At 42.2% G+C, this 13,221-nt stretch overlaps 1 protein-coding gene across 5 annotated transcripts in view; it reads right to left on the reverse strand.

The window, feature by feature from the left end:
* Positions 1-9,979, reverse strand: part of CTNND2 (catenin delta 2) — a 650,408-nt gene extending 640,429 nt beyond the window's left edge. The window contains exon 1 of one of the 5 annotated variants that reach the window (XM_061369698.1): positions 9,708-9,979. In XM_061369698.1, the coding sequence (XP_061225682.1) occupies positions 9,708-9,744 (37 nt within the window). In that variant the 5' untranslated portion in view covers positions 9,745-9,979. The remainder of the gene's footprint in view (positions 1-9,707) is intronic. The other 4 variants (XM_061369700.1, XM_061369699.1, XM_061369704.1 and 1 more) reach the window with 4 other exon arrangements.
* Between the last annotated feature and the right edge of the window lie 3,242 nt (positions 9,980-13,221).

Genomic DNA, 13,221 nt, shown 5'->3' on the forward strand with positions numbered 1-13,221 from the left:
TGCCTTGCCTGTCAGAATGGTACAAGCAGAGATGTTATGTTCTGGATCACCTAAAGGAGGCAACATCACTGCAGTAAGTCCTCTGTAACTTCAATGGAGTTTGAGGATGGCTAAAATTATTTTAGGTTTGTATTCCATTTCTGTCAATGTGCAACTCACAGCAGTTTATATGAAAGAGAGTTGTGATTTATTTCACAGTATCAAATTTTAGATTCAAAGTGTATTTCTGAAGCACAGCTATACATCTGCATTTCAGGACTGCTTCATTTTCCACTCATCCCATTCCTCCTAGTCAACTAAGCTTTTTCATACCAACCACTCATTCTCTTTTGTTAAGCAAAAATATGACTATATTGCATAGCACTACAAATTATACACTCCTAAATAAAACCATGTGACCAAAAAAAAAAAAAAAACAACTTAAATTTTGGCCACCTGCCAATATTACATAGTTATTAAATCCAAAGTGGAACTGAAAGACCATATTTAAATAAAGACTTATGAGAAAAATATTTGAAAAAACATGGATACTTAAAACACTATAATGAGAATATTAAGCCCTTCAAAAATCAGGAGTCCTGGTATTTTCCCAGAGGCATGCTAAACATGTTATAAGTAAGTAAATTTAAAAACAGTGGAAGGGGGAGAAATAATTGCTTCATTCCCAAGAATATATACTTCCATAAACTTAGTTGTTTTAGAGGTCTATACAGCTTCCTAGAGAGCAATTCCATTTATTGCAAATGTGCTACAGTATCAGGTAAACAAACCTCATACTTCCAGAATTATATTGTCCTCTAGGTCAGAAAGGATGTATCCGTAAGGTAAGTTAGCTAAACAAACCAGCATTCTGATTTTCTCCTCCTCTTCCTACTCCTCGTCTACCCCCTTCCCTCCCCACCCCACCCGCCATCTGTAACTCACATAATTATTTAACCCAGTATGGCAAAATTTACAAGTTCTAAAGTACTGAAATCATAAACTGCTAGAAAGTACTCACCCTGCCTGTTTAATACATGTGATTTTCTTAAACATACACACAACTGTGTCATGACAAGCATTAGATTGTAGAATCACTGAAGAGTCAAGTGAAAGACGGTTGAATAAAGAGTAAATAGTATTTTTACCAAGGCGCATCTTATACAGCACACCTCCCATGGAATCGGTTGGATTTCTGTTACCTAATCCAACAAGAAGGTTTTTTGGGGGTGGGGGATGGGGAGAAAACACAAAATTCCATTGCTTTTGAGGTTAATAGTCAAGTAACACACATGTGGCACAGATGCAGCTAATTCCATAGGTACCATACAAGCAGAATATATGCATACATTTCTTAAGACATGTTCAGGTTATGTATCTGTGCAAGACATCCTGTAAGAACTGAGATACATTTGTAAATGAAGCATTACTGAAAAATGTATTTCTAAACGCATTTTCTAGAAATCAACTCCCCCAACTACCTGTGGTAAAAGACCAAACCAGTATCTTTCGTACTCATTGACAATACAGCAACTGTGCTTTCCTGCTTGTCTCTCTGTCCCCACCTTCCTTCCCCAGCCTTTTTTTTAGTTTGCTATTAACAGTATCTCAGATCTCTTTCTCTGCTTTAAACATCAGATCCACAGTTAAAAAAAAATAAATAAATCAAGGGGGCAAAAGCAATTTATACTGCAGAGTCTTTGACTCCTTGACAAACATCACTGCTCCAAGTCTGTTCTGTCAATAGATCACCAGCAACGAGTCATGTGGGGACCTGAAATATTGTCATCACCACTAATCAAAAGCCAAGTAGCTCCTCACTGGATATTTTTAGAGGGGAGACCATGCTGAGAGAGTCTCAGACAGAGCGATTCATCAGCAACATCAGCCTGAGGACTCCAGTGGACAGAGCAACTCTGCAGAGGAAACCCCCACTCCCCCTCACCAGCCAGTTCTAGTTTGAGTTAATGCACATAAGGATTTCACACTCAAACAGGAAAATCACATTCTTTGAAGTGACTCTGACCAGCAGGCCTTCCAGTGAAACAACAATAGCATGTTCAGGTCATCTGACAAAGACGCCAGATGTAAAAAAAATTAAAATATCCCGAATTCCTAAAGGAGGTGAAGGTTATGTGGCATTTCATTGGCATTAAGTATCAGGTAGCGCACATTCCTCAAATACTAACACTGCACTTACTAAAGGGAAAAAAAGAAATAATCTTATTTTGGAAATCAAACTAAATTCCTAATCTAGCTGTGCAAAGTTTCAGCCACTCTAAGATAAACGGAAAAAACATGAACAAAGTCTTGGTTTGACATCTCAGAAACAGGTGTCTTTTCTGCTCAGTTTAAGTCTTTTTATGCCAACAGACATGAAATAGGAGAAATGTTTACTACTCACTACCAAAAATTCACATCTCTTTAAACAGACTAGGAGAAAAAAAAAAAAAAAAAAAAAGACAGCAAGACCTATACATGCACTGTACCTCCTAGACTTGGAGACAGAAAAGTAAGAATTACAAAGCTGATTAATCTTGGCTACTTTTAATTAAAGGGTATTTACAGAGAGGGAACATTTAAGACAACCAATCAAAGCTCAACTTCGAAAGGGCAAAGAAGAGATGTAAAGGTTAAGTTTCATCCACCTAAAATAACTGCTGCATAGATCTATGCTACATAAACTGACACAGAATACAAGAAAATGTTTATTCCTTTCTGAAATGAGGAGCATTATCCATCCTTGGAGTGCTCATTATGAGAGTCAGCATTGAGAATTAAGTGCACAAGATCCCAGTGGAAGCAAACTCTTGAAAAAAGAGGCTAACAAACTTCCTTAATTTGACTAGAAATATATGCTTTGGAATTCGCTTTTACTCAAAAACTAATAAAAAACAAACAAAACAAAAAAAAAACACAAACCAAACAAAAAAATCAAAAACAACACCCACATGTAATGACACATTAAAAGAACCTATTTACCTAGGAGTATTAAATAATTGCTTAACAGAATACTGCATTAGGCTTCTCACATATACTATGGCTTCTGTTCAACATTCCCATTTGTGTGAAAAAAATTTCTTGGTTATCATGACTTCATTTCTAATGCCAGCTCTTAAAACTTATGATTCTAAATTTACCCTTTGATTAGACATGCATGTTTTTAATTAAGCTCAACCTGCCCATTCTTCTTTGAAGAGATTAAAGTCAGAGCCCCTCAAGACCCTCGAGGCTTTATGCAATAATTTACTTGTTTTTGGTAAAGACAACAGAAGTCAGAAGTCAAAAATAAGTGCAACAATCTGCCAAGCTTGTCAGAAACTCTCTCAACCAAAAATATGTACTTCTGAACCTATAAAATCTTTTAAGGGGCCACCATATTTATACAGGAGAAGAGGAAATAGTGTGGCATCTCTCTTACGCATTCGCTCGTAGGATGCTGTATGTCATCAGTAAAATAAAAGCATCTGTAGTAGTTCGTACTTAATGAGTACAGTGCCATATAAATGCTAGTTTTCCCAGGGTTAACCAAATTTTACCTTCTCAAAATCATGCAGACATAGCTGAGAGGCATTTGGGAATTAACTTGGTGATCCCTAAGCAGGACTTCTAACCCTGTTACTCAAAATTCTTCTGCAGGTCATTAATGCTATGAACATGGTTCAACAACAGAAACAAAGGGAACAGAAGCCAACTGTCTTCTGCCATTTTAATTACAATGATAATTTTAAGAATGCATTAAGCTTTCTACATTACTGACACAAAGAAGAGATGTACTGTCACACTTTCAAGCTCTCCCCTCTACTGCCAGATGACATACATCAGTACTACAGTGGAAATCCACATATAAAGTCACATTATTCTTGTAACTCAAGCTTCAAAACCATTTGCAGTAAGAATAGCAGGAATTATGTGCTTCATCAATTACTGTCAACCTCCTTCATTAAAGCACAAACTTTTTAAAATACCCAAAGCCGTTTTGTTCTATTCACGTCGCTTCTGAGCACACTAGGTCAGACAAGGTTAGGCACTGAACTCAAGGTTCAGGTTACTGTCACGTGGTAATCAAGGACACAGGTACTTCATCAGAAATATTCAGGAAGTGCTGAATATGACCAGTCATTTTGTTAAAATTTGTTAAAATGCTCAAAGACTGACCTAGATTTTGATCTGTATGAATTCACTAGATTATCCACTCATTATTTAGCACCCACACCATTTAGGAGCCCAACTCTCACTTTCCACGAGACATCAGCTTCTAAATCACACAGAATGTCATTTTCAGATGTATCGCACCATTCAGAAATTGGATGATTAGGCACGTTCAAAAGCCGCCCTGAATTCTAGGTGGAAGAAATATATGTGCAAAAAAGATGGCATAAGAATGCCTCTGGGTATCTTTAAAGATTTCAATTTCTTTAAAAATTCTGGCATACACGACAACAACAAGGTTTGCCCAGAAAGGCTTTTGTTGTCTAACCTTGAGTAGTTTCCACTGTTAAAAACCTTTAAGCTACTGTTTCCTTCTATAACCATTCTCTGACCTAGCCTTCTGCCTTCTCATTCCGCTTTTCACTGAGTATGAACCTCTGTATTCACTGCCATACCATTTCTCATGTCAAAAACTGAGAGTGAAAAGGCTTTTGCTTTCCCATATGCCAAATAGGTAAAATAACAGCCAACCTCTTGGCAAGAATAACAATTATTTTCCCACAAGCAAATCCAACTTGGACAACAACTACCTGCTTTTGAAGAAACCCAATTACTACCCAGCCAATTACAACATTAGGAGAAAATATCAGAATACCAAGACTTGATTCAGATAATCACATACACCACCTTCAGAAGTTAGATTCTTCACTCAGATTAATCTAAAATGATATCAAAAAAACACACACCAAAACACACACACACATGCCTGTACATCAGCTTCTGTACCAGACATACACACACTCCCAAGATTCAGTATTTTGATGGAATACTATAAAGAAAAATTTTAATGTTCACATGTTCTGTTTTCAACATCCAATGCATATTTTCTTGCTTTTCAGATACCCAGCTTCAAAAATGGCAGAAGTACCCTCCTGGAAAGCAGGAGGGTATTCCTTGAAATTAGTTGTCTGGAGCCTTTTATTACACCCCTGAGACCCTTGCCAGTCACCCTCCCAAACTGCTTACTGGTTGTGAATGAAGGCACATACCTTTTACAGGACGTAGATTACAAATTTTGGTAATCCTAGCAGTGCCGAAAGGTACAGCAACTTTCTACAACCACTCTGAAACTTATTCCTCATTATTGCCCCAAACATCTTACTAATTTAAAAGAAGTTAATCAGATTTAAATTAACATGGAAGAGTTAAGTCTCAGCCAGTGACTTTAGAACAATTAGGAACCCCATCAGGATCTCTTTTTAAGCTACCTGCATTTTCATTTGTCTCCCTTCAAAAATTCAGCTGTAAAAGGATATTATGGTGTCACTTAATTGACTGTGTTCGGGCAGAAGAATGTATGTATGGCTTAAAAAAAGGATATGCTTACGTTATACAAGCAGACAAATTTAAGTTTTACCGTCAATTTTTGACATTTTCTTGGCCAAAAGGAAGTTTCTGTACTGTGAAGATTTTGGGGAGATGAAGAAACCAATTGTAAACTTCCAAGGAAAAATAAAGAAGGGGAATGAGTAGAAGGCGGGAAAATGCAAAAACATCCCCCCGATAACCTTTTCACTCACACATGCTGTTGACTTGGTTGTCACAGCTCAAAGTGGTCTCTGCTTATTTGTGGCTTCTTAAAATGAATGAGAACAAGTGTAAAATAATGGTCTGTCATACAGTAGAACTATAATGGCTAACACAATAAACCTTAATAAAATAGAACAGAAAACATTATTATTTTACATATGAATTGAAAAAAGTTACCACCTTTTGGGTAGGTCTGAGAAGTAGAGTTTTAAAGTTTCATTAGAAGCCTGGGTTTTTTTTCCTCAGAAACTTCAATAAAATAGGCAGTGGTGAAAAGGACAAGATAATACATATTCTTCCATGCTTTCTATCTCCTGAAGTTATTGCTTATTACCATAATTGAATTTGGTAAAGTAGAACAGGCAGATTAAGAGCCAGCAGAATGCACTGAGAGTTGGCATGCCAAGAGCCACTTAAACAAATACTAAATATTTGCTCTCATAGATACTGAGATGTTTCTCCATTTCTTAGTTTTACACTAAACTGGCAACTATACAACAACAACAGAAACCAAAAATCTATTCACTTGGCTATCAGTTTACACATAACACCATATTTCCTTTTTAATTTTACTCGATTTAAATTTTGTCCAGCACACTGCCAAAGAATCTGGTCAGACGATCAGCATTTACAACCCATTCATAACACTGAGTTAGCACATCCCAAGGGGAATAGAAGAAATTGTTTTAGTGTGTCATGCTGCAATTCAGACCTCTTTCCAAGTGAGCTTAACTAGAGAAGAGCCATTAGCCAAAGGGTGATGTTCTGCAGTGCATGAGCAAAGAGGACTGCATACCTGTCCTGCATGGAGAGTTCCTACTGACATAACAGAATGCCCCCATCGGAGGGAGGGGGATAAAAAAATAGAGAAAAGGTCAGAAAAATGTAGTTTTACAGGTGCAGTGACTTTTGTCCAGGGCAGGGGGCAAGAGGTATGAGGAGGTAGAGAATCAGTCTCATTTAAAAGCAAATGTATTTTAGACCTATTTGAGAGTCATTCTGTCACTCAAAAAACAATGTGCTATACTTAAAAATGCTGTCACCATTAAGGCTGATAGTTTACTTTTACATTATTAATAATTAGACTACTGCATTTAATATTGTGCAGTTAAATAAGCATCCAAAACTTATCTTGTAATAAGATCTTACTCAGACCTTTAAAGGGGAGAAACAATCAATTCCATTTTTGTCAAACCGCAGCTGTAACTTGAAATATCAAAGTCTTCATGATTTACAAGCCCAATCAATAAGCATCAAAACCACAGGTCCTTATTTAAGTAAATAGTACTGTAATAATGTATTTTCTTTATCTTGCTGATACTCCTGAAAACAGATGGTTTTAGAAACTGTCAAAATACACATCTGAAATACTAACAAAGATATGCTGGAATTTCCACAAGTAGCAGGCTCTAAAAATCGTATCACACTGAACCATGAAACACAAAATGTATCTGAAATTTAGTGCAAAATTTGCCACTCATGAGTTCTGCTGATTCCGTTATCTGCTCCATTTACATGCCAATCTACAGCCTTACTTAAAAATACATTTCTTAAAACCCTTAAAACAAGCTGCTCAAGCACTTCCTTTGTAGCATGTTCATTTTACATGTGTCTTCAGGAACAAACACTTGAACACCAAACCACAGCCATCAAATTGATACCATCCATCAGCAAAGGTAAATTATGCAAATCAGAATTATGCAAACACCTTTTTTTTTCAGTTGCTACTATTTCTATTTTGTGCAGCTGTCTGTCAGAGTTCATTATGTGAGGATGAAGTTATTTTAGTAGTGTTAGTCAAAAAAAAAACCACTAAACTACAGCAGAAGTCACAAGCTTGTGTCACTGATGAGCTATTATTTACTGCTTTTAACTCTGTTAAGGTACCTGATAAACAGAACTGGGGCACAGAGGCTGCAGTTCCCTCCCAAAAGCATCTTTCTTGCAATCCACAAGAAGTCATGCAACTGGCATTCAGAAATAAACACTTTGCTTCCCACCAGCAGCTTTGAGGGGTATTTCCTTTCCCGCTACTCTCTTTTTTTTCTCCCCAAGCCTCTCTTATATAACAGACTGCAAAAACCATCTCTGAACAACGTGATCAAGATGTGATCTCCTATTTCAGTGCTACAACATTCAACATAATCACATTCAACGCAGTCCCAAGCCTTTAATCAACTTCTCATTAATGACAATGATCTATCTATCACAAGCTCTCTGCAGTTCTGCAGGACGCAGACTGATAGTCAAGACTCCCAAAGGGTCAAGTCATTCACTGACTGAAAAGAGACAGCTTCAACAACTTGGCTCAGAATTAGGTCTTACAAGGGTATTCGATCATCACAGAACTTCCACATTCTGCTTACAGATCACAGTCTTCCAGATGGTTTGGGTTTAGGGCTAGGGCCTCTCCCCAGATAAACCATGTAAAGGTATACAGGCTCACAAAAGCCCTAAAGCCATCTGAGCCCAGGAGGCCCACAAATAGGATGCGCAGCAGCTTCCTCTGGAGACCTGCACCGAACTCCCTCGCACCATGTCGTTTATACACTGACCAGCTGACTAGGGCTGTTGAAACGTATCAATCCAGCCTACATGAGTTAGGTAATCAGGTAATCTTTTTAAGACAAGATGAATATATCCTTAAACACAGGATAACAAAAGATATTTTTCCTTCCCTTGATTTTGCATAAGCTCACAACAGACTTACATAAACTCCATATAATTCTGTGTAGTTCCCTCGCTATCTTGAGGTATGCAAGTCTTGACGGACCCCACAGAGAGGTTTGCTACGAACCACAGCTCAAGCTGATTCACTGTTTTCACTTTACATAAAAACTAGCTGTACAGTCTGAAAATAAACCTGCACCATGAAGTTTTTACTTTATGTTGTTACAGCCAATAAAAAGGCATACATGTTTTAAAGGGCATAAATATCAGCTAAAACAGCCAATAAAGTTAGCAGTTGGGTGTTTAATAAAGGAACATTCATTTCTAGATATTTTCTGCATGGTTGGGGTATTTTTCTACAACACACTAGGTTAATTATGACACCCTAACACTTAAAGTATCAAAAAGAAAATGTCTCTGCACAAGATGCTATGTTCTATGTATTCGTGCCTCCAATCTCTCCAGGGGAAATTTAGCATGGTTTCTAAAAATGACTCCTCTTCAGGGTTTTTATTTTTCTCCAAGATCCCCGGCTAGATGAATTTGTGTATTACACGTACCGCCTGCGCTGCTGCACCTCCTCTGTGGCGGCTCGATTCAGCTGAACCTACGCTTTGACCGATCGATGCAAGCACATTACACACCAGAATAAGAGTACGGTAGGGGTAAGAGGAAAGAAAAGCATCTTTCCTTTCAGCCATTAAATATAGATCAACGAAACATCATCGGGCACATCGCGGCTCCCCTCCCACCGCTCCTCGAGCGCAGGATTTCGCAGACGGTGGCTTCAAAGAAAGACACCACCACCCTCCCCCTAGCAAACGGGCAGACACACGGAGCTACCGCCGCCACCCAGAGCCGCCCCAGTGCCAGGGCCATCGTGCCGGCACCTCCCGCCCGGCTCCGCGCAGGGTCGGGCGCTGCCCCCGCCCGCGGGTCTCCGGGCCCCTTCCTCCTCCTCCTCAGCCCATGACTTCACTGCCATAACGAGTACTCTAGTGCAGAGCGTCGGGAGACACGGTGCCGCGGATGCCCTACATAAGCAACGACTAACATAAAAAGAAAGAGAGGGAAAGGATGGAGGTTGAGGGGGGGGGAGGCGCGGGAGGAAGAAACAAGGGAAATAAATACACTTCGTTACCCTAATGCTTGAAGGCACAAGCACGGCTCTCGCACAGATCCCAGCAGCCCAGCCCAGCCCATCCCGGGTGCCTCGCCGAGGGGAGCACTACAGGAGTCCGCACCAAGAGGAAATATCACGCAAGCGGGAAGGAGGGGGGAGAACCTGGCACCATTACGGTGTCTGTCGTACTCACCGATCGGCGCTGATTCAGCCTGCTTTCTCCCAAACATACACCAAAACCCAACAGCAAATCCTCAGTCCGCTAGGCAAAGATGAAAGAGGGCGGGGGGAGGAGGCGAGCAACGGCCCCGGGCTTCACCGCAAGGTCCTGACCTTGCCCAGTTGCAACATCCTCGGCTTGCCCACCCCCCCCCCCCCCGGCGTGCGTCTGCGCCCGTGTGTCCCCGTGTCCGTGCGAGCGCGCCGATCCGCGTCCGAAGGGCTCCGCCGCAGGACAGCTGCCTGCCGGCTGCCGGGGAGAGGCGGGCTCGGCACCCACCGCCCCGCCGCCCGGCCGAGGCGCGGGGCCGCTGCGGCGGCGGCTGGGGCAGGCTGCGCGGCGCCGCCGTAGCGCAGCGCGCCTGGCGGGCGCACCGGCCGCGGGATGTGGCCGAAAGAGACACAGCCGCCGCCGCAGCATCTGCCGCCGCCGCGCTCCCGCCCGCCCTGCCTCCTTCCCTCCTTCTCCGCCTGCCTCCGCTCCTCCCTTCTCTGTCCCCTCCCCAGCAGAAGCCCGCCCGCCGCGGCCGAGCAGCCGGCGCTAAGGGGAGGGAGGGGGCGGGAGGCCCCGCTCCCGCTGAGGCGCCGCCACTGCCTGCGACTGGCGGGACTGAGGAAGGGCAGGGCCAGGTGCACCGACCTCACCGCAGCGCGGTGCGCCCCCATGTCTCCCAAGGGTGCCTTCCCCGCACTGCCCGGGGACTGCGGTTTGCCAGGGAAGGGGAGACAGGCAGGCAGGCCGGCCGGCGGGCGGGCGTCGGTGGGGAGCAGTCGCTTGGCAATGACAGCTACACCCACTGCCTTGGACTCGATGACTGAAACTTGAGGGCTGGCAGGCAAAAAGGTAAAAGCAACAGGGAAGGGAGAGCCGATTCCACTGCTCGGTTGGTTTTCCCTCCCCATTTTTGGGAAGCCTAGGTTGAAAATCTACCATGTTTTCAGAAGTCTTGGCAAGAGCAGGGAGGACAATGTGTGACAGTCATGTTTAAGATGCGCACGCTTAACCCTTCGCTGAAAAGCTTGTGTAGAACGCAGTTGCAGCACTCACCTGAAAGTTGCCATTCCATCGATCCTCGTAACTCGCCGCGCAGTTTTGGTGACTGAGGAAAAACAGCAGGTTTTTGGTTGCTGCCTGCTGTAATTACCGCTAATTCACCCTCGCAGCCACCTGAGTGTCAGCATAGCACTCGGGAAACCCGTTTACTCGGCTGAAGCGTCAGGGCAACGCCTACAGCCGGTGAATTGCCGGCAGCGGCTCGGCAGCACGGGACGGGGGGGAATGCCGCTTTCCCCTCGGTGTGAGCGGCGGCCGGCGGCCCCCGCAGGACGGGGCAAAGCGAGGGTCAGGGCAGACCCCAGTGCGGCCATCCTCCCGTGTCAGGGCCCCACCAGCGCGCACATCACAGGAACGCTTTAACATCCGTGGTATAACACGACGTGCTCGCCGTCGAGTTCGGCCCGGTGGCACCCGGCGAGATCCACCGCCGCGCTCTGGCTGAAGAGCGACTCGCTGCTGCCACCTTTCGCTTGGCCTTCTCGCAGCTTCCCAAGAGCACCTGTGGACAGAAGCCGCACCCCACTTAAGTTCCAGCTGCACCTCGCTAAGGTGGTGGTTCCGCCAGCTCCTTTCATGAGTATGTCGTCCCTTCCCATTCCTCGTGCTGTGTCCAGCGCCAGAAAGACTTCTTTTCTGACTGTGGTCTCTTTGTTTTCTCTCCATGTATAACTTGTCTTCATTTCACCTTCACTATTTACCCAGGAAAGAATTAAATGCAGAATGTTATGTGCACTGCCTTGAGGCCAGCTCGTTTATTAGCTATTTGTAGCCTCACGAATGAGGACACCAGTTTTCAAAGATGCACCATAGGGACAGAAGAGAGCATTAGTATTCAGAGAAGCCTACTTAAACAATTCAAGAAGCCATAACAGTAAATAGTTAAATAAATCTGTAGTAATTAAGAGTATGTCAATTTTTTCCTCTTAAAAAAGATAGGAAAGTTGATTCCCCTTCCATTGTCCAAACTTGTAACAGCATTATCAGGCCTGGTCTTGATGTCTGAGGCTGGAGAAGTCAGAAGTCCTAGGGGAGGTCAGAGAAGGGGTCAGGACTGAGCCCTGCTTATGGATATGAAGTGGGACAAGGGAACTAAACCAGGCTTCAGAAATGCCTAGTTGCTTCTCTTGCTGCTGTCATAGAGAAAGGGTAAGGGAGAGCAATGAGGGGCAAGAAAGTAGAGAGGAGTGGAACTGACTTCTGGAAGGGATTGCCCTCTTTGTAGCAGTCACTGTCTGCCTACTTCTTTCTCAGTTACTAAGCCTCTTGTTCTGACAAGCCAAAAGCATAGTTAGGTGGAAGCTGTTCACTTTTCTGGTCAGTCCCAGCCTTTTCAGGTACAGGCAGTCTGTTTGCTATCTAAGGCTTACTTGGTTTGTGCCTTGGAGTGATGTACCTAATTAGGGTATCCTAATTCTTAGTTAACTTCTGTAAGGGTTTGTTTGGGTGGGTTTTTTTAATTGAAAAAAATATGGAAAAAGGAAAGGAAATTGTTATATATCAAGGCAAAGAGTTTCAAGGACAGGAGCTGCAAAAGCATCTTTGCCATTTATATTTGCCTGTAAGATTTACAAAGTTTCTTGAGGTTTCAAGTTTTTATTTGGTCAAAATCATAACAAGTAAAAATTTTAGAAAATAAAAAAAAAAAAAGTAACATGGATAGATTTAAATTCAGTAATAGAATACTCAAATATTTTTTCTTCTAAATTACTGTTATAAAGATCAATAATAATAACAAAATGCTTAAGCTTGTGCCCAAGACCTGTATGTTGCTATAGCTAGTTGCCAGTGATTCTTTTCCCTGCTAACTAGAAATATATTTTTTTCTTTTGAAAATTTCATCTTCAGGTAAAGGATGAAGCTGACTGGAGGAACACTGGTCAGCAGTTAGACAAGGCCTCTAAAATATAGGATACCTAGACACAAGTGTTAGCTGTTCTGTGTCAACATAAACCATATTTAATCCTGGCTTAATTGTTCTTGGAACAGAGTTGGGGAACTTTTTTTCTGAATTTTTGTACAGAAGGGGAAGCATTTCCTGAGTGGTTTGACTTTTTTACTTTTAGATTATGTATAAAGCTGAATTTGTGCTTCATATGAAGATTGCTGAGATCCTCCATCATGCTTAGGGTCAAGCATCCCCCTTTGTCACACTGAAGTCAGTGGGAGCTTTCAATTTTGAGAACATAGCTAACTGAAGTAAAATTAGCTCTATGAAGCAGATTAATGTTTCAGGAAATCTTTAACCAGTTTGGAATATAATCAGGAAAGCATGGGTTTTGCCCTTTTTATTTATTAAGAATAACCGAAAAATCAGCTAAGCATAATTAGTTTTTCAAGTCTAGATCAATGCTTTAAGGAACTTATTGCAATTACTGTCTTGTCACTTTCTAAGAATTATTTAAAGGTGGAATTATTAAAAGAAGTTGACAAC

Source organism: Neopsephotus bourkii, unplaced genomic scaffold (assembly GCF_033783945.1).
Source record: "Neopsephotus bourkii isolate Nb327-2 ecotype Australia unplaced genomic scaffold, CSIRO-AGI_Nbou_v1 NB_1508, whole genome shotgun sequence".
NCBI lineage: Eukaryota > Metazoa > Chordata > Aves > Psittaciformes > Psittacidae > Neopsephotus > Neopsephotus bourkii.